The sequence below is a fragment of the Equus quagga genome, chromosome 21 (assembly GCF_021613505.1).
Source record: "Equus quagga isolate Etosha38 chromosome 21, UCLA_HA_Equagga_1.0, whole genome shotgun sequence".
Classification (NCBI taxonomy): domain Eukaryota; kingdom Metazoa; phylum Chordata; class Mammalia; order Perissodactyla; family Equidae; genus Equus; species Equus quagga.
This window is the reverse complement of record NC_060287.1, coordinates 28,680,529-28,701,896: the sequence shown is the minus strand read 5'-3', so window position 1 is coordinate 28,701,896 and position 21,368 is coordinate 28,680,529. Positions and strand designations below refer to the sequence as shown.

General features: G+C 47.4%; 1 protein-coding gene across 6 annotated transcripts in view; it reads right to left on the bottom strand.

Moving 5' to 3' along the window:
* LOC124231474 (protein eva-1 homolog C) overlaps window positions 1–16,287 on the bottom strand; it is a 115,232-nt gene extending 98,945 nt beyond the window's left edge. For 5 of the 6 annotated variants that reach the window (XM_046648277.1, XM_046648276.1, XM_046648275.1 and 2 more), the window contains exon 1: window positions 15,616–16,287. In XM_046648277.1, the coding sequence (XP_046504233.1) occupies window positions 15,616–15,775 (160 nt within the window). In that variant the 5' untranslated portion in view covers window positions 15,776–16,287. The remainder of the gene's footprint in view (window positions 1–15,615) is intronic. The other variant, XM_046648273.1, reaches the window with a different exon arrangement.
* Between the last annotated feature and the right edge of the window lie 5,081 nt (window positions 16,288–21,368).

Below are 21,368 nucleotides of genomic sequence, written 5' to 3'. Positions count from 1 at the left end.
TTAATGAGCCAAAGACAACTGTGGGCAGGAATACTGACGGCACTGCAGAGAGGCAGAGCTGCTCGCTGCCCTGTCTTCCTCCGTTCAGGGGCCGCAGGGGGCCTGATGTACCACGTGGACAGAAATAAACTCCATCCCCTTCTCGACCTCAGCCGAAACCCCTTCCCTACACACACGCAGAAGGAAAACCGAGCTTTGATAACTTATTAAAACAAATGATAGTTTCAATCTGTGGAGTAAAAAGGTCTTCTGAGCCAGCAGCAAAGTGGATGCCTCGGGCCAGGTGTGGTCCTAGTGTTCTTTGAAATGGTCGGAATCATCTCTGATCTGGAGACAAGCAATAGTAATCAACAGGTCGAGTTACCGCAAGTGTCACCCGGGCATCATTGTAACAGAAATGATTTCTGGGGATAATCTGGAAGTCAACAACCCAAAAGGGAGAGACAATGGGAGCTGAGAGGTGGGCCAAAGCTTAGAAAGAGAGTTGCTCCGTTTTAGATGGAGGACTGAAAAGGAAATCGTTAAAGCACACCTGTAGGCAGCAGTAGCTCTCAGCAAAGCCCCAGGGAAGCAGACTCTCTCTTCCACGCCTCTTTCCCTCCTCTGAAGACCCTTCCAGACCGAATGCTCTCCTGTCCCTTCATCCCAACACCAGAAGCAACGTTGGCGGCGCCTGTTCTGGATCAGCTCCCTTTGCTAAAGTTCCAGCTTCCAGAACCTTTCCTTCTTTCCCCTCTTCCACTTTAAGACTTGTTTATCCTGAGTTCAAAACCCTGAGAGCTTTGCTAGATAAACTGCTAACTACAATGGCCAATTAATCTGTGCCAGCATGGCTGATGGTGACATCTGTCTTCTAAAAGAGGCATGAGCTGCCCCTTAATGGAACATCAAAGATCGTTTCAAAGGAACAGGGTGGACCGACATCACGTTCCTCCCAGTGCGATGCACCGAGAAGGACACAATATAACAGCTGGGACAGTCCTGCACAAACGCCTAAGAACATAACTGCGGGGGCCGGCCCGGTGGCACAGCGATTAAGTTCTCACATTCCACTTCTCAGCAGCCCAGGGTTCACCAGTTCAGATCCCAGGTGTGGACATGGCACGGCTTGGCAAAAGCCATGCTGTGGTAGGCATCCCGCATATAAAGCAGAGGAAGATGGGCATGGATGTTAGCTCAGGGCCAGTCTTCCTCAACAAAAAGAGGAGGATTGGCAGCAGATGTTAGCTTAGGGCTAATCTTCCTCAAAAAAAAAAAAAAAAAAGAACATAACTGCAAAGAAACATCAGGCAAATCCAAATGAAGGGACATTCTATAAAATAATCATCTTATAATCCTCCAAAATGCCAGCATCATGCAAGATCAAGACTGGGCATCTGTTCTAGGATGCGAGGTGACTTAAGGAGACAGGAAAACTGAAAATAATGCGTGAGCTGGGATTTTCTTTTCCTCTAAAGTACATTATTGGGACAAGTGGTGACATCTGGATGAGTTCTGTAGAGTAGACAACAGTGTTGACACAGGGTTAACTTCCTGACTTCGATCGTTGTTCTCGGTTTTGTAAGATTTGTCCTCGTTCTTAAGGAACACACACCAAAGTGTTTAGGAGTAAAAGACATCTTGTCTGCAACTTAGGAAAGAATAAAGCAAATGTGATAAAATGGTAACATTTGGGAATCTGGGTAAAAGGTATAAAGGAGTTCTTTGTACTATTCTTGCAAATTTTCTGTGTCTGGAAAAATAATAATAAATAGTTAATATTCAGTGGATATATAGATAGAATAAAAAGTGTGCAATGCTTTCCAGCAGGTCCCAACCTTGGCTGCACATTAGAATCACCTCAGGAGATTTAAAAATACCAATGCCCAGGCCCCTAGCTAGAGACTCAGATTCACTTAGCCTGGGGTGAAGCTCCAGACATCAGCATATTGGAAAAGCTCCCAAAGGTGATCCTGGCATGAACCCAGAGGAATAATAAACAGCCAGTTCAGCCCATGACATTGTCAGGTGAAGGGAGAGCTCCAGGCTGGGGTCCTTCTGAGCCCCTCATGTCTGCTCCTTTTAAGACTGATCCTGGGGGGCAGCAGAGACTCAAAACAGGAGCAGAGTCCTGGGTCCAATCTTGGTCCTGCCACTAATAAGCTGGGAGACATCCCGGCAAATCCCTCACCTGTGCCCAGCCTGGGTTCCCTCCACTGTAGGATGAGGCCAACCAAGAGCTGCCTTCGAAGTGAAGTGAGCATTTCCAGGAGGGGGATGCACAGCTCAATAACTCTTGCATCCCTGGGCCCTCATGCCCTGCAGTGGGTTTGCACAGGATGACAGCCTGAAATCCTTGTGAAGTGCAGGTGGCAGAAACGGATCTGGGCTAGTAGGGCCGATCAATTTCTGGTATTGCTGGCTGACTCTGTCACAGCTGGGTGACTCCCTGCACAAGGACTGAACTCTGCAAGGGTTCTTGGTAAAGAGGCTGGGGGAGATAGAGGGCACCACCCTCCTCCAAGCAGCAGGGATGCAAGCTGGGGAGGCCAAGTTCCCACGGAGAAGCTGGGGCACCTGCCACTGGCCCCTTCATGAGACAGGCCTGACCGGGCTAAGGTGCCCTCACTAAGAGGTGAGACCTCAGGTTCCCCCTGATCCCAGACTTCAACCTCGGCCCCACTCTAAACTTCTAATGACTTCTCCACTCTGCTCAACTTTCTAAAACTGCACTGCTCAGAATGGTCGCCACATGTGGTTACTGGGCACTTGAGATGTGGCCAGTCTGAACTGAGATGGCCCGTAAGTGTAAAATCCACACTAGATTTCCAAGTCTTCATAAGCAAAAAAGAATATAAAATATCTCATCAATAATTTTAAAAATATTGATTAACGTTCAAATGATAATATCTTGGATACACTAGATTAAGTAAAATTTACTAGGGAAATTTGTCTCACCTCTTTTTTAAAATTTTTCCTCCTGTGGCCACTGGAATATTTAATATGACATATGTACATTAGATCATATTTCTATTGGATGGCTCTGTCCTAAAGTCTGCATACTGTCCTTTTGTGACTTATTCCCCAGTGATAATGTTATTAAAACCCAATGGAGGGGCTGGCCCCGTGGCCGAGAGATTAAGTTCATGTGCTCCACTTCAGCGGCCCTGGGTCTTGCCAGTTCACATCCTGGGCATGGACATGGCACCGCTCATCAAGCCATGCTGAGGCGGCGTCCCACATAGCACAACCAGAAGGACCCACAACTAGAATATACAACTATGTACTGGGGGGCTTTAGGGAGAAGAAGAAGGAAAAAAAAAGATTGGCCATAGATGTTAGCTCAGGTGCCAATGAAGAAAAAAAAAACCCCAATGGAGGAAGGATGCAGGATAGGCCATGGCATCAGCCCTGGGCCCCAAATACCCTCAGCGAGAATCACTTAACCCTGTGGTTCTCAGGCTTCTGTGATTCCAGCCAATTCACCCTTCCCCACAGCCTCCTGAAGTGCAGATATTGTCAGGGAATGTCCACTCCTCGCAGCACTTGAACAACAATGATAATTATATTAATTTACAACCAAACACTCAACACTGCACTTTGAACCCAACCTGTGAGACTGAATCACGAACGTCTGACATTCCATAAAGTAAAGCTTTCAACTAATATATCAGATGCTACTCCACCTAATAATTTACCTTCCCAGAGGAAGAGAATGTGTGGATAATGAAGGTCAATGGTGCAGAGTAGACTCAAGTCACGTTCCAGAAGGTTCCACAGGTTCCACAGAGTCTGTAGTTTGGTTTTGCTCCAAATGGCGCTGTCTGACTGTCTTCTAAGGATGAAAGGCCCCTCGCTTTTGTGTGTGTGTGTTTAGCCACATGCACAGGAGCGATTAACTAAGACCTTCCCTTTGGTCAGGGCTTCCTCACAATAACAGACCTGGGACTGTGGAAAGCCGAGGTGGGTTTCATCTGTGTTCTGTTTCCAGGGACTGATCTTGTCCATGGACCGATTTTATGTTGGGTCCAACCTGGTGCCATCCATGTTGTGTATGGGGTCTCCGCGCTGAATTTCCTGCTGTAAAAAAAGCCTCTTAAATTCAGTGACTGTCTCGGTCTTCAAGGGAGTTTTCTAGAAACCAGGAAGAAGGAAATAGAGGTGTTTTTGCAGATGACCAGTGGCGCTGGACTCAGGAACCAAATGACTGGTTTGGGCCAATAGAAAGTCCAATAGAATCCAATAGAAAGTCACTCCCACCACGTGGGCTGGTGCTCGGTAACACTGTGAGAAATTTTCCCAGCCCAGAAGCTTATAACCTATTCCCCATTCAGCTGGATCCGGGGGTTGAACGTGATGCTTCAGTTCTTTCTTAAAAAATATATAGTACATAATCTTCATTAACAAGAGAAGGCAGACATAGAGGACAGAATGCATACGCTACATTAAAATATATACGTGATGAGAAAAATCACCGTTCACTATTTAATGTCCTGGGGAAAAAAACAAGGAAAGAGCAACTTCATTAAAAAGTTATTCCTGCTTATTTTTATAACATCTATACCCAGAAGTAAATACTGGATGCATAGGGTATGTAGAAAAAGCAATAATGTGTCTAGGCCTGCATCCTCAAAATTGTATTGAAAAAAGAGAAGTAAGGTCTTGCAAGAAGATGCTCTGAATAGGTAGATATTATATACTTAGAGAGAGATAGATGGATAGTTGAATATCTTTTAAGATCTCAAAAGAAGATGCTCTGAATACATATATAACATATATATATTAGATATATACAGACAGAGAGAGATAGATGGACTGTCGAATATCTTTTAAGATCTTGCAAGAAGATGCTCTGACTATACATATACATTATACATATACACAGAGAGAGAGAGAGAAAGATGGATAGTCAAATATCTTTTAAGATCTTGCAAGAAAATGCTCTGAAAATATATATAACATTATATATATTATATATACAGAGGGAGAGAGATACATGGATAGCCAAACATCTTTTTATATATCTACATACACATATGTATAAATCAAATAAGTTTCTACTTTATTGCAGAAAGCCATACTCATTCTAAAGACATACTACTCTTTGCTTAGGAAAATGACGACTTTTTATAAAAAGGGTGTCAAGGGAAGATGCGTCGATTTCTTAATACGAACCCATTCTGCACCCTCTGGTTCTATCACGTCCACATGGGCGAGAATGAGAAAGGAGCAAGGCCCTCTGTGGACAGCATTCTTGCATCACCCACTTTAAAATTAAATCTGAAATGGAGTTCTGACAGGCCTGCTATTTTCTTCAGTGCCAAGAGCCACACAATGGACCTTTTTTTTGGACAAAGCTCTTAAAATGCTTGGAGATTCAGAGGTACTGAGTCACGAAACTGTAGAAACACCGTACACCCGTTCCTGCCGGTGCCCCTGCTCGCTCTTTTGGAAACAATATTATATTTTCTCTGCGTTGGGCAGAAGGAAAGAAATATTCTAATTAGAGGTGCAACCTGTTTGAGAGAGGGGTGACAGAGGAGGACAAGCTCTGACAGTGGGTGGCCGTCCTTTGGTCTAGCGGCCTCTGAGCAGGGGAGGCAGCAATGGTCTCAGAGGAATCTGTTTGATTCTCCTTCTACTCAGGTGGGCTCCACAAAGGTGCTGGACCCCAGCACCACATAAGCTTCAAATGTGCGCTCGTAAGTATATAACATTCAGCACAGAGTGGTGGACAGCGTGGCACGGATTCATCACTACGCAGATTCATTATGCCAGTTAGCTTGGAAACATCCTTGAACCTGTGTCTTTAGAGAGGGTGTAATACACAGCACAGAGAGGTGAACACAACATTTCACAGAAATATCAGTGGGTATGTGTGTGCGCCAGGAGCTGTCTGCATGTGGGCGTGCAGAGGTGGCTGAGGGTGGGAGAGAGAGGACTAGAAGGGATGGGAGCAGGAACAGAGGAGGAGAAGGTGGTGTGAGGCAGCGGGAGGCCCCGAGGAAAAGCAGATCTCCACACAGGCTTAACGACTTCTTCTCTCTCCTTTTCAAAATTTCAAAATCAAATTCCACCCCCCCCCGACATGCAATTGTTTCACTGAGGTTGTGAAATAATTGAGAGGTGTTGCAAAGGCATCCTCACATGGCGAGTGAGGGACCGACTTCAAGTCTGAACACTTCTCAGAGCGATATTTGTTTGACATTCATGGTGGTGAACATTCAGCTTGAAATGAGGAGGGCAAAAGGGTCAAAGATGGAAGCAAGTTCCATAGAGGAAAGAGGAGGGGAAAAGCCTGAATTAAAACCCACTGGGCGAGAGGGTTCGTAGAAGCACAGCTGTGGCTGGATTTCCATCTCCTGGGCTTCGAGGAACTGAAGCCTTCCTGCAGAAGGCCAGCTGGCCTTGAAGAAGAATGCCACAGAGCCCTCTCTAGGTACTCCAGACTCCACTTTGGTTTTTTAAAAATTTTTCCACCTTGCTCAGATTCCAAATATGCAGAAAATAAAACAAGACAAGCCTGCTGGTCTAGCCCAGAGTTCCTCAACTCCAGCGTGAGGACCAGATCATGCTTCGTGGTGGGGTCTGTCCTGTGCACTGTGGGATGCTGAACAGCAACTCTCGCCTCTCCTCACTCGATGTCAGTAGCAACCCCAGTTGAGAAAAATAACACTGCCCCAGACATCGTCAAATATCCTCGGGGGCAAAATCTCCCTGGATTGAGAATCATTGGTTTAGACTCAACCTTAGGCCAAGCTACATTTTCATCAGGTGAAGGTTGCCATCTACCATAAGGATTACATGGCACTTTTTGGTGAATATCGATAACTCAACCCACGTTGAAGAGCCACAGACGAACAGAGCAGTCTGAGACAGGGACAGACCTTTTGCCTCAAGGTGCTGATTTATGGCATCAGGGAGCAATAACACTATTTAAAAATAACTCTGGAAAAAAAATAGTCCTGTAGGGCATGTAGCTTTAAAAACAAAAGGAAATCAGAAGAGATCTCTGATTTGCACGTGAATTCTAAAGTTTCAACAAACACAGAAACTCAAAGAGGCAGAAGAGGCAAGACCACAGACCTGCTCTGTGGAACTCTCCACAGCCTTCCAGAACCAAGTCCACATAGAGGGTCCTTTTCAACCCAAGGTACGGATGGCGCTGGGTCTTTGCATCGTGTCTGATCTGTCCACAAAGCATTCAGTGCTCTGGAAGGTGTGTTTAGTCACTCAGGCCTCGGAGGATAGAGGAAGGTGTTTAAAAACGACTGTCCCTTCATTTCACAATCAAATTGACAAAAAGAGGTGTGTAAGCCTGAACGTGGGTTCGGTGTACATATTTTTTTAATAGAAAAGGGACTGTAAAATTGTGTGCATTCCTCAAAGCGTATCCCTCAAAAGCTGTACAAATTGGCCTTCTAGATAAGATCATGCATTCTCATTTCCACCTGTCTCCTGTCAAACAGGCAGAGAGGGAAGAAGGCCCAGTGAGCTGGGTCTCTCTTGTTCCAGAGTCTGATGACTTATGATTTCTAAGCCTAAGAACTTCAGAAGCCGCTGAGCACAAAAAGAAGGAAAATCTTCTACGTCAAGAGGAAGGAAAAAAGGATGTCGTAGCATAGTGCTCTTCTCAGACTGAAACACTACGCTGAAAGCTGTCACGAGAAAGCATCACACAGGCCCTTGCAGACAAAAAGGGTTATTTTACCCAGATTATTCCCCCACATTGCAGGGGGAAAGGGACTCATTTGTAATCATCAAAGGAATGCTGACAGACTTGAAACAGGATTACATTCTATTATACTCATCCGAATTAAAGATTTGTTTTGGAGATCATTCTTAGGTTTCTTCCTCCCTGCTCCTCCAACCCCAAATGAGGCAATTTGTATTCACAGGACATCTGAGGCAGACATGAAATCAGACAGTTTGCAAACATACATTGCAGATTCAGCGGCCTGAGTTTTGAATTTTAATATTGCCTTGTTCTCTGTGTGTGGAAAACTCGCCTCTCAGATTGAAAGAAACCCCAAGCATCACTTCACTCTCTAACTTGTTAATACAGGAGAAAATCAATTCCAGGGGCCTGAGGGAGCAAGTGATACAGGTGTCCAGAAGGGCAGGTATGGAAGTGTAAAATCTACGTATGGGAAGAGTTGTCTGGTAGGTCTGTGGACACACTACTAAACCCTCAATTCCAAGCTTGTGGTTTGGGTACCACTTGGAGAATGTGACCTGCCAAATCTACTATTCCTCCCTCAAACTGTTTTATCTGTGTATCCATGAACCCAGTGAGAAGGAAGCTTCCCCAGGCTGGGACTGATTCTTTGGAGTAGCCCTGTATCATATCTAGCACAGCATCTGGTACTTAAAAGATTTTAGAATATTCCTGTTCTTTGGTACTGAACTCCCATTGTGTAATCACCATGAAACTGATGGTCCCCTGGGGAGGAGTCTTGGGTACTTCAGGGCTGGAAGTCATAAGTCAGTGGGAGAGCTCAACTGGGTCAGAAAACTGTCTCCTGACTTTAGCTGCCAAAAGGACAAGATGTCTTAGAGAACACCTCTCTCAAGGCAAGGAGATGGCACTCTACAAGTAGAAAAACAGAGCGAAGAATGTGGGTAAAATGCATTAGAAGTTGTACCATTTCTTTTCTTTATATCTCAGTCCTTCCTTCTAGACTCAGTGTCCTTCTTCATGAAGTGAATCCTTTAGTAGTTCTTTCAGTAAGGATTTATTAGTGGTAAATGTGTCTTTATTTCACACTCACTCTTGAAGATAGTTTAGCTGGGTATGAAGTTCTGCACTGACAGTTTTTTTTCCCTCCAAAACCTGGAAAATATTTCACTGGCTTCTGACTGTTGTTCTGGCAAAGATTTTTATAGATGACATTGTTTCTCTCTGATTGTTTTAAGACTGCCACTTTTTTTCAGTATTTTATAGTTTTAATATAATAGGTATAAATTTATTTTTATTTATCTTGCTTGGGACGCTTGAATCTGAATCTTTCATCAATTCTTGAAAATTGATCCCAAGGTATTATCACTTTGAGCGTTGCCTTTCAAACATTTTGAGTGCTTCCTTATTCTGTCTTTCTGGAATACTGATCAGATTTTGTTGAACCTTCTTTCCATACTCCATGTCTTATAAACTTTTTTTCGTATCTTTACCTCTTTTGCTGCATTCTGAATAATTTCTCCAGCTCATTGGTCTAATGCCTTGTCTCCTGCCCTCACGTGCCTGTTAAGTCCTGGTTGTAAAGACCATTAAAAGACCCCAGTGTAGCAATAGGATCAGAACCAGCTAACTTCTCTGGTTGCCTGGTCAGTCTTCATTTTTGTTGCCTGAATGTGTCTCATTTTTAGTGACTTGCTCATGCATTTAAAGAGTGTTTGTTATATTTTATTCAGCAGCTCTAGGTGTTCTATTGGGAAAATAATTTCAGAACACCAGTTCTACCAGAAACAGATTTCAGATCCTATTCGGTAATCAGTTCTCTGAGGCCAGATGGTGCTATCTTTAGACAGGACATGGAACGGACAATATCTGTAAGTCCTGGCAAAGATTTGACTATGGTAGATCAAGAGATAAAAACATTACAGAAGTGGTGCTGCTCCAAAGGACTTGTAATTTATTCACCTTAGTATTAGAGAAGCTGCATGGGTTCCAATCCCCAAAGTTACTTAATCTCTTTTTTCCTCGGTTTCTTCAATTTATTATAATAGTGTGCCCTTCATAGGATTGTGAAGATTAGACGAGTTAATCCACATGAAGTTGTTAGAACGGTGTCTGGCACACAGAGCTTTATGTGCTTGATACAGTAACACCATTTTTAACTCACCAACTTCTCTTACTTGTGCTGAGTGAAGCCAGCAAAGAAGTTACTGCCTATCCTGGGGCAGAGCTTTAACTGAGATGGTGCACACATAGGGGCCAGCAAGGGGGAGCAGCAGCATGAGGACCCCCAGGGGAAGGAGAAGTTCAGAGAGAACAGACTAGAGTGACTTGGTCAGCCCCCATCTGAGATTCTCCTTTTGTTACTAAAATCTTAGGATTTACCATATTAAGGAACGTTATTTCCTCCCAGAAGGATACAAACACACCAGCTTATTAAAATAGCGACCCAATATCATAAACTTCACAGTGTCCTCACCCCCCATTACTTAGCTCGAATGACAAGAGTATGGATTTTTGAAACCAGATAAGTACGGGGTTCAAATCCTGCCTCTAAATTTTACTAGCAGTTGTGGAACTGGGATAGGGGGCAACGGAGGGGATGGGGTGGCTAAGAGGGGAGCAGTTGTCTTTTCAACGTCCATCACCCCCAAGGTGGTGCCTTTTCAAGAATTTTAAAGGTGCTGACAGGATGGCTGAGAAGATCAGTGGCCTCCAAATTTTTTAAATCACGAATCCTATCAGTAAAAACATTTTGAGAACACATCTCGCCAATATACATACATTTAATTTTAAGTTATGTACTGTTCAACAATTTATATGTAAATTATAAGCAAAACAACTCCTTTTTTAAAGAATAGAAAAGAAACAAATAGAAAAGAACAGAAGTTGTAACATTTTTCTCCTACATCCACTGGATTGCCTTGTGTACGCACCTGCTTTGGATGGAGTGGGATGAAAAGATGCTAAAGGAAGAAATGGGAAAAGGTCAGTCTACTCAGCGGGCAGTTGAAACAGTGGCAGTCACTCTGTGAACTATCTAGAAAGGTTAGGCAAATTGTGGCTCCTTTTTTTTCTGGCTTTGCCCCCCGACTCAGCACCCACTCAGGCCAAGTCCCCCAACCTGGCCCCATCCCTGGGCTCCTGTTAGAGTCTGCCTCTGCTCTGCTCCCCAGATAGGTGGTCTTGGGCAAGTTCGTTAACTCTCCGAGGCTGGGCTCTCATCTGTAAAGGGAGACTAATACTTACCTCATAAGGTTGCTACGAGGATGAAATCAGATAACACCATGCTTAACTAACTTTTACTCCCTTCCTTTCTGTTCCTTCTCTGAAACTGCTGCTAGGCTGCCCTTTCCAATAAAGTGCCTGGGAGACCAAAGCCATCAATAATGGGGCCACTTGCTCGCCCAGACTCCTCTTCTTTGCTACAGAAAGAGATGGCAGAACACTTTTCAAATGTAGTTACTTTCCATGGAAACAGACTAACAGTTTCAGATGCTTGCTCTTCATCTCCCTTCTTCTGTGACAGCCGGAAAACTCCTTCAGACATTGGGTTTGTTTTTCTTTGGTTACGAGCTGGCTTTTCACTCCATAAAATTTTTGAAAGTGAAGACAATTCCTGAATAAAAGGATGATGTGACACGAAGTCATAATAAAATGGAGAGCTCTGTGTGTGTGTGTGTATGCATATATCTATGTTGGGATACAGTGACAAACTGACAGCTGGGAACATACAATCCTGACCTCCTTGGTGGTGAGCCCGGGATGCGGGTGGGGGTGGTGGTGAAGGGACACCCCCCGTCATGCCTGTGTGCCTGCGGATGAACTGGTGCACAGGCACAGGCAGCCTTGCCCTCTGAACACCACAGCGGTGCTCTCAACTCTGGCTGTACACTAGGATTGCCTGAAGAGCTTTTAAAAAGAGATCAATGCCTGGCTCTCCCCAGACCAATTAAATCAGAAGCCCTGGGGTGCTTCTTGAGCACCCACACATTTGTTTAGACTCAAGCCATTCCAATGTGCAGCCAGGGTTGAGACTCACTGCTTACCTAAACAGAACAGAAGGGTTCAACCGCTCCTAAATGGACTCCATCAGGACCTGGGTCCCACCCCGGAGGCCCCAAGATCAACTGAATTACTATTTTTCTACATTCTGACATTCTTGGCCAGTGAAATAAGGAGCTAGGGTCGGGCTCATTTGCTGGGCTGCAAATGATCTGGTAACAAGCACTATTTCGTGCTTGGGCTACTGATGGCAGGGAGAGGACATCAGCCCAGAGACCCCCTTCCAGCATGCAATGACCTTTCTTTGAGGTCTGGGGACATTTGGCCCTAAAGGCTGCCCCACTCTCCTTGCTTGTCATCTCCGTTCCCTTCTGCTTCCCACATTCACCACTCTGTGCCCTAGAGAAAACCAAACGTGTAGACACAGGGTCACGACTACTTTGTGAAAAGTCAGGAGTTTTCTCTGAATCCAAGTGGGAACTAGAACAATCTTTCACCCTTTCCTTCCCTCCCCATCAGCCCATCAATCGCTTTGAACTTCTTTAAGAAGAAAGAAAAGAAAGGAAAAGGACAGAAGAGAAAGGGAAGATGCAGGGAGAGAAGAAAAGACCCTGCTTGCTCTGAGCAGAGAGTAAAACCACCCAAAAAATGAACAAAAACTGAGGGACATGCAAACTAAGTTGAGAGACACACTGAAACAGCACTCTTCAAGGCAGGGCAAAATGGAGAGGATCCTTCACTTTTTATGGCTGGAACCCCAAGTGGGACCCCTCTCTCCTCTCAGCCTTCACCCCTGCCGTGCTCTTTGAGCAAAGTTGATGCTGACATTATACTTTTATTAAAAAAAAAAAAATCAATGATCAGTTTGGACCTCTCGGGCCAAATCCTCAATTTGGGAATGCAGTCAAAAGAACAGAACTCCATCCCAAAGAGGAAAATGGATGCCAGCCAAGCACATTTGAGTATGGGATTAAGGATCAGAGGCACTAATTTTGCATGAAATGCTCCTGTCTTCCTAGGATCCGTTTTTAATGCAGTGATGATAGCCTTCCAGTGGTCGCTGGCAGCATCTCAATATCTTCAGGGATGAGAGAGAAGAGGGTGTTTGGGGAGCCTGTTTCCCAGCAGGCTTGGAGGTGATTAGCACAAGTCACGAGCGTGGAGGGGGAGGAGGAAGCCAGACACAGCTTCTGGCTTATTAAGAGTGAGACCCGATGCTGGAATCCCCAGGGCTCAAAAACCCAATGACCCAGGAAAACTACACCAGCTGACAGCCCCAGGAAAAGGCTCAAGGAAGAGCTGCAAAGAAGAGAAAGGCTTAAGCAACTTTCCAAAACTCTGCCCTGCTAATCTCCCTGGAGGCCCTACACTGTACAGACAATGGCTGGGACCCCCGATATGCTGGCAGTTTCTTTCACATGGCTATACCATCTTTCCTCCATCCCCTTCTTCACAGAGTAAAGGGGTCCCAAGGTCCCTCCATCCTCCCCCTCCGCGTTTCAGTTTATGATGTTTCCCTTTTTTAGGAAAACAAGCATCTGCATTGCCAATGCCGTTCTCCAGTGTTCTGCTATTGTAAAGCTCCATCGGAGAGAGTCCACTGTCTCTTTATGGGCACTGGTTTCCACACACCCCTCCAAGTTCATAAAAAGGAACAGGACCACCTGTCCCCGGGAAAGCAGGCATCAGGCTTTGAGGACTTGGGTGTTGGGGGAGGAGGGGGTGCTGGAGTTATGTGATCAGGATCCACTGGTTTGACTAAAACATTCAGCCCAACACTCAGACTATCTTTGGAGCTTATGATTTTCCTTGATGCTGTATATCACATGGTTAGGGAGTCCCTAAAGGTTCGTTAAGTTTCAAGGGAAACTAATCAACTTTGGAAGACTTCATCTTTCTTCCCTGGACCTTTTCTCATGTTTCTCTGATGCCAACACAATACAGAATTCAAATTTAAACTTGAATGTGTCTCTGGTTTGGGAGGACATTATTTTTCTCTTCTTCTCCCAAAAAGGCAACCCGGCACTCTCTCCCCAGTCCTCAGATCTCTGGAGGGCAGGGCTGACCAGAGGAAAAATGGGGGCTGCTTGTGGATGGACCTGGCAATATCACCACCTACCTACTGCTGGCTCAGGAAGTTTTAAACCCTGGAATTCCGGTTTACACCAAAAGCAAAAGGAAATTCCTTTTATCATTTACATAATTCAGAAGAACATGTACCAAAGCATCTATGTATCAAAGCACCCATTTCCCTTAAGATGCAGCGTCCCTGTTCCATAGCTCAGGTTTGCTCACCCTCTGTAACAGCTGCCACACACAGAAAATTCTGAACTTGGGTGGTAACCTATAGACCGCTACAAGTATTACAATTGCTTCACTGAAGAAACAAACGCAAAGTGTCTATAATCTGGGAAAACAATCTAATGGTTACACTGCAATTTACCTAAAGCAATATTTGTTCAGTTGCAATGATGTCACACACACAAAAAGCTTGTCTGCTTTCACTTCTTTCCTTAACCATATTCAGAGCTAGACGGTAGCTGAATTCAGAACTGCTCTTCCATAGCTTAAATCAGCAAATCATGACTTTTCTAGCAGCCAAGAAAGTTCTATTACCAAAAAAAAAAAGTCAATAACACTTCAAAAGCATTTCCCCAGCACATTTAAAATCCACAGCATTCTGATGCTGTGGTGCTCGATTTTAAGGACCACGGTTTGCTTGCCAAATAGGCATATTTTGGCTTCCTTTGCTTAGGTAGAAACACTGCCTTGATATTAAATATTCAAAGCAAAGAACCTCTGACCTAAGGGCTCTCAGCTAACAATGACACTCTCTGTAAGTAAACTAGAAACTCAACTCAGCTTCTGGTTTGCCAGGGTTCTCTGCCATGTACTAGTCTACTGCACACACAGGGCTGAGGAGTGACTCTGTTTACCATGATTATTTTGCAAAAGACCCTGCTGGCAGGGCCCTGCCGTGATACGCAAAACCTGGACTTGGCAGAAGATCCCGGAGAAGGGGTAGAGTGGGGTTCAGAGCTGCTTCCTGGGCCGGACAGGGGCTGGGAAAGGCTGAAGGCCTCCAGCCTCGTCAGAGGGAGACCCATGTCTGTTACAATTGCAAGGACGTTTGCGACTCTGAGCAAGGGCAGCGGTAATATAAGAACGCGGCTCCTATAGCCATCATCAACCCAGAAACTTCTTTCACTTTGCGGCGCCACACCTACAACCCCAGAACTACCTCAGATCAGCTGCCGGAGCCTTGGTCCGAGTCCCCGGAAAGAAAAGCCTCACCGTTTACCGGGAGAAGGAAGTCGTTATTGTTTAAGGGTCACTGGGACTGGAGAGGGGGGACGCTGGTACCTTTTGGCGATCAAGTCATGCCCCTCAGTCTCCTCTCTGTTCTGTAAACTTCTGCTCATCTCTCACCGCTTCTCTGGCGGACCTCCCGTCCCCGCGGGGTTCCCTCCCAGCCTGCCGGCGCAGACTTTAGGTCAGGTAACTCCCGGGCAAGTCTCATTACGTGGACACCTGGGAGGCTGGCTGGGGCGCACCTGGACTACGCGGGTGGTAAACCAAATGCAGCTCGTCGGACCACAACACGTGTATTTTACAGCGCTGGGCGCGGCAAAGGGCTCAGCTTCGGGAGCCTCCAGAGGACACGCATCCCTCAGAGTTGGGTCGCTGATGCCGGGAAACTGACGAGGTCAACAGCGGGGCGAGAAACTCCAAATACTGTTACCCACCTTCCTTCTAGAGGGGCTCCCCTGCCACCACCCCAGACGCAGCCACCTATATATACCAACGGCTCACACCAGGCAAGAAAACTGGCTATGAGCGCGCCCCAACTTTAATCCAACCTGGCCGTGCCCCCTTCGGGCGGCTGCCCCCAGCCGAGGGCTCACCTGGGCGCACCGCGGCGCCGGGCGCGCAAGGCCAGAGACCGCGCTTCTTACCCGAGAAGTCGGTGAGCGCTGCGATCTCTTTGGAGCAGACCAGGACAGTGCAGTAGAAGAGGCGCAGGAGCTGCCCCGGCGGCTCTACCTGCCTGCGGAGGCCGGGATGCTGCGCGGGCTGAGGCGCGGGAGGCGGGCGCGCGTGTCCCGGCAGCAGCATGGTGCGCGGCGCTGCGAAGCGCGGGCGCGGGCCCGGGGCGCGCGGGGGGTCGCTGGGCGGAGAACAGCGTCACATGGCGGGGCGAGTTGGTGGCCAGCCGGCTTCGCCGCCCCCCGCCACTCCCCAGCCTCGGCTGCCAGAGCCTCCTTCCCGGCGCGGGCCAGCACCGGCTGCCCAGCAAAGGGGAGGGGGCGGAGAACCGGGGCGGGGCCAGGAGCCCTGGGAAGGATCCGCGCAGTTTCCCCGAGAGGAAATCTCCGCTGCCGCCGCGCGGGAGGAAACGAGGGGGGCCGAAGGGAAAGTGTAGCCTTCGCGTGCCCCGCGGCAGCGGAGGCCGGTCCCTGGCGCACTGCCCGCCGCGGAGGGCGCCCTCCACAGCGCGCCGAGGGCCGCGCAACTGGAGCGCCTTCCACGCCCGGGTCCCCGCCCCGGAGACGGCCCGGCACCCCTGGCCCGGCCTGCGCGGGCCCGGTGCCAGCCTCGCCCTGGCCGCCGGAGGAGCGCGGCCGGTGCCGGTGACGCACTTCGGAGCCAGCGCCGCGCGTGGAGCCCGAGCGTCCCCGGGGCGGGGCCGGGGCCGAGGCCGTGGCGGGGGACGCGAGAAGGTGGGGTCCTGGAGGTGTGAGACCGCGGAACTGAGGTCCCTGCGACCCGCCGCGCTCCGTATGCAGAATCACCAAGCACGCATAGTTAGCCCCATTTCACAGAAGAGGAGACTGAGACCCCGCGCATTGCCCAGGCTTACGCAGCCAGGAAAGGAACGAGCTTGGGGGGAGGGAGGGGTCTCAAAATGGGTCAAATGGCTCCAGAGCTGGTGCCTTTCTCTCCGACTACGCTTCTTTTGGGTGCCGGTTGTCTGTAGCGCTCAGAGGATCTGACACTGGACCGGCAGAAACAGCCACCGAGCGCTAATAATTGGGCTTTGTTTTAAAATGGGCCACAGCATCTTTCCGAACCTCTCCATTACGCTGGGCGTGACCCACGTTTGAACGCCCAGCCCGTGGGCGAGGAGCTGATTCCTTGGCCCCGGCTCGGGGGAACCGAGGACAAGTGCGTGGAGGCTCCATGGTTGCGCGCCGGGTGCGGGAACCTGGGTCCAGCGACCGAAACCCCCCGCGCCGCGCGTGGCGTCCCGGCCAGGCGGCGCCGGCGGGAGAGAGGGGGCCCAGGCCCGCGGGCGCTCCGCACAAAGTGTTCCCGGACTCCGCGGGAGGCTCTGCCAAATTCGCGCGGGCCTGACGCGGAAACGCAGATAATGAGGTCCCAGGGCGGGCCCAGGCTCACTGCCCCGGCCGGCCCGAACAGCCCCGCAAACGCCGCAGAGCGCGGAGGGAGGAGGCGGAGACGCGCTGGCTTACCTGGAGGACCGCGAGGACGCCGGAGGGCTGGATGACATTGGGTCCCACGCGGTGTTGCAGCAAGGGCAGGGTCGGCTGAATTGGGATTCTCGGCCCCTTCCTCCCTGTCGCGGGGTGGAGCGGCAAGCGCTAAACGTCAGTATTTGTGGAGTGGGACCCGGTTGGCCAGGCACAATGCTTTTAAAAATCTGTATTAAAATACTCAACTTTCTCAATAACCCGCGGACTTATTAGTATGCGCTTTCTAGATTGGGGAAACTGAGTCTGGGAGGGTGAGTAAGGATACCTAACACTTAGGAGCCACTCAGTAAGTAACCTGTTCTCAAAACTTAGGTCCCTCATATACTCTCCATTCCCTCCTTTCATTCATCCATCCTGTTTAGATACGAATTGGGTAGCTTTGTGTGCCAGATCCCATGCTAAGGGATGCTGGCGCCGCTGGGGATGCTGGCACAGGAAGGGACCCATGCTGCCTCAGGGCTGGGGGCTGCCACCACTGTCCTGTAGGTTTGCACTCCTTCCAGATGCCAGCGTGGGCGCTGTTACTACCCGTGAGAGCTCCCCTGGGGTTCCCTATCTGTGAAGTGCTCAGGCTTGTTGTGAGTCTTTAAGGAGTTGATACAAGTGACATGGGTGGGACAGGGCCTGGAACTAGTGAGTGCTCAGTCCATATTAGTCATTGTTACAGCAAGGAAGGCAGGCCTTGAACAGGTAATGCCAAGTGAGCTGAGAGTCCTGAATGACAAGGGGCCAAGGAGGCAAAAGAGGGGAATCTGAGCAGAGGGAGGGAGGGTGGTGTTAGGGACCTTTATAGTGCAAGATGGATGAGAAAGATGGCAAGAGTTGGCCAAGAAAAAGCTGGCAAAAGCTAGGTGTTTGAGGAGGGTGAACATTTTAGAAAAAGGAACCAGCATGTGTGAAAGCCAGAAGAAGCATGGCTCCAGAGAAGAATGGAGAGAAGTCTAGAATGGATGGAGCAGAGAGAAAAGGGAAGGACGAGGTGATGTGGAGAGGTCGGCAGCCGGAGCTCGGGGACCCGGAGACCTTGGTGAGCACTTCCACCTTTATCCCCCCCTTGTGAACATTCCGTCTTTATCCTAAGCCAGCAAAGGGTTCTAAGCAGATGAGTGACCTCATCAAGTGTATGTTGATAACAATTACTCTGGCTGCTGAGTGCGGCGGGACTGGAAGGGTCAAAAGCGGGTCCAGGGATCATATGCCCAAAAGAATTGAAAGCAGGGACTCAAACAGGTGCTTGATGCCAATATTCATTGAAGCAGTCTTCCCACTAGCTGAAAGGCGGAAGCAACCCAAGTGTCCATCAACAGATGACTGGATAAACAAAATGTGGAATATTATTCAGCCATAAAAAGGAATGAACGTCTGATTCACAGTATAACATGGATGAACCTTGAAAACATTATGCTATGTGAGATAACCCAGATGCAAAACCATGAATATTGTATGACTCCACTTACATGAAATATACAGAATAGGCAGAATCATAGAGGCAGAAATTGATTAGAGGTCACCCAGAGCTGGGAGAAGGGGGAATGGAGAGTTATTGCTTAACGGGTACAGGGTTTCTGTTTGGGGTGATGAAAAAGTTTCAGAACTATATAGTGGTGATGGTTGCACAACATCGTGACTGTAGTTAATGCCACCGAATTGTACAGTTAAAATGTAAATTTTATGTTATATGTACTTACCAAAACTTCAAAGCAATTAATAATGAAATATGCCAAACCTGTTGAACTGTACACTTTAATTTTTTTTTTGAGGAAGATTAGCCCAAGTCAGCACCAATCCTCCTCTTTTTGCTGAGGAAGACTGGCCCTGAGCTAACATCTGTGCCCATCTTCCTGTACTTTATATGTGGGATGCCTGCCATAGCATGGCTTGACAAGTGGTGCATAGGTCCATGCCCGGGATCCAGGCTGGTGAACCCCAGGCCACCAAAGCGGAACATGCAAACTCAACTGCTGCACCACCAGGCTGGCCCCTGAACTGTACACTTTAAATGGGTGAGTTGTATAGTATGTGAATTATATCTCTATAAAGCTGTTTTTTTAAAAAATAAATAAATAAATAACAACAAAATGGGTCCAGGGAGATGGTCAGGAGGGGAGCATAGCCATGTGCTGGGCTGGGGCTTTGCAGGCTCAGAGAGAACGGGAAAGTGGCCAAAGTGGGAAGACGTTTGGGAAGAGGGGGCAGTGCAGTGTGGCCGAGCGCTGACTGAGTGGGACAGAAGAGAGAGGAACCCGCCTTCTTTCTGCGTGGCCCCTCAGCCAATGGCTCTTCAATCAGATTTTAGTACTAACCTGATTTGTTTAAGAATTTTGGAATCGTGCAAGAAAATTAAAGAATTCCATTTCTCTTCCTCTCTGGACCCCATACTTCCTAGTCCCTTTGTGCCCCCAACGAAATGGAAACCAATGACCTCCCTGTCCCGTTTCCTTGTCTTTAAATATTATACAGCCAAATACCTAAACTTTGGGGTGCAATAAAAACTCAGGGCAGGAAAATGGGGAGGGAAGCACAGGCTTCAACGAAGGGGAAACTCTTGTAAAATCCACCTGGGGCATGACGAGGAATGACCTTTTCCACCAAGGCAGTTTTCCCCTAAACTCTCTCCTGTGAAGGAATTTAAAAAATAAAAAGCAGTCATAGCTTGGTTGTTCAGCACAGTCAGAGGAGCCGCAACCAAAGTGAATCCAGGCTGAAGAAGGGTGAGCCAAGTCATAAAGTGCTCCCCAAACAGTAATACTCACAACAGCCCTTCGAGCTAGGTACTAACCAGGACCAGCTACATACTTTACTGGCCTGGTGCAAAGCAAAAGTGTGGGGCCCCTGGGCGCTGCCCCGTGGCCCAGTGGTTAAATCACACACTTCACTTTGGCGGCTTGGGGTTCTCTGGTTTGGGTCCTGGATGTGGACCTACACACTGTTCATCAAGCCATGCTGTGGTAGGCGTCCCACGTATAAAGTAGAGGAAGATGGGCACGGATGTTAGCTCAGGGCCAGTCTTCCTCAGCAAAAAAGAGGAGGATTGGCGGCAGATGTTAGCTCAGGGCTAATCTTCAAAAAAAAAAAAAAAAAAAGAAAGAGAAAGAAAAGAAACTGTGGAGCCCCTTGTTCAAAAATCATTAAGATAATTAAAAAAAATATATATGTAGCCCATGTTCATTGCAGCATTATTTACAATAACCAAGATATAGAAAGAACCTAAGTGTCCCTCGATGGATGAATGGATAAAGAAGATGTGGTATATACACAACAGAATATTATTCAGCTATAAAAAAGAAGGAAATCTTGTCATTTGTGACAACATGGATGGACCTTGAGGACATCATGCTAAGTGAAATAAGTCAGAGAAAGATAAATACCATATGATCTCACTTATATGTGGAATATTAAAAAAAAGAAACAAAACAAAATGAGCTTATAGATAGGGGGAACAGATTGGTGGATGCCCAAGGCATCGGTAGGGGGTGGGCAAAGTGGGTGAAAGGGATCAAAAAGCACAAACTTCCAGGGGCCAGCCTGGTGGCACAGCAGTTAAGTTCGCATGTTCCTCTTCTGCGGCCCAGGGTTCACTGATTTGGACCCCGAGTGTGGACCTACGCGCCACTTGTCAAGCCATGCTGTAGCAGGTTTCCCACGTATAAAGTAGAGGAAGATGGGTACGGATGTTAGCTTAGGGCCAGTCTTCCTCAGAAAAAGAGGAGAATTGGCAGCAGATGTTAGCTGAGGGCTAATCTTCCTCGAAAAAATTAAAAATAAAAAAATAAAAAAATAAAAAAAGTACAAATTTCCAGTTATAAAATAAATAAGTCCTGGGATCTAATGTACAGCATGGCAGCCATAAAGTACCGTATTGCATATTTGAAAGTTGCTAAGAGAGTAGATCTGAAAAGTTGTCATCACAAGAAAAATAATTTATAACTATGTGTAATGACGGATGTTAATTAGACTTATTGTGAAGATCACTTTGCAATATATACAAAAATCAAATCATTGTGTTGTACACCTGAAACTAATATAATGTTATATGTCAATTATCCCACAGTAAAAAAAATATTAAGAATTTCAAGATAGTGACAGCAGGGCCAGCCCGGTGGTGCAGTGGTTAAGTTCTCATGTTCCACTTCTCTGCGGCCTGGGGTTTGCTGGTTTGGATCCCGGGTGCGGACATGGCACCACTTGACAAATGCCATGCTGTGGTAGGCGTC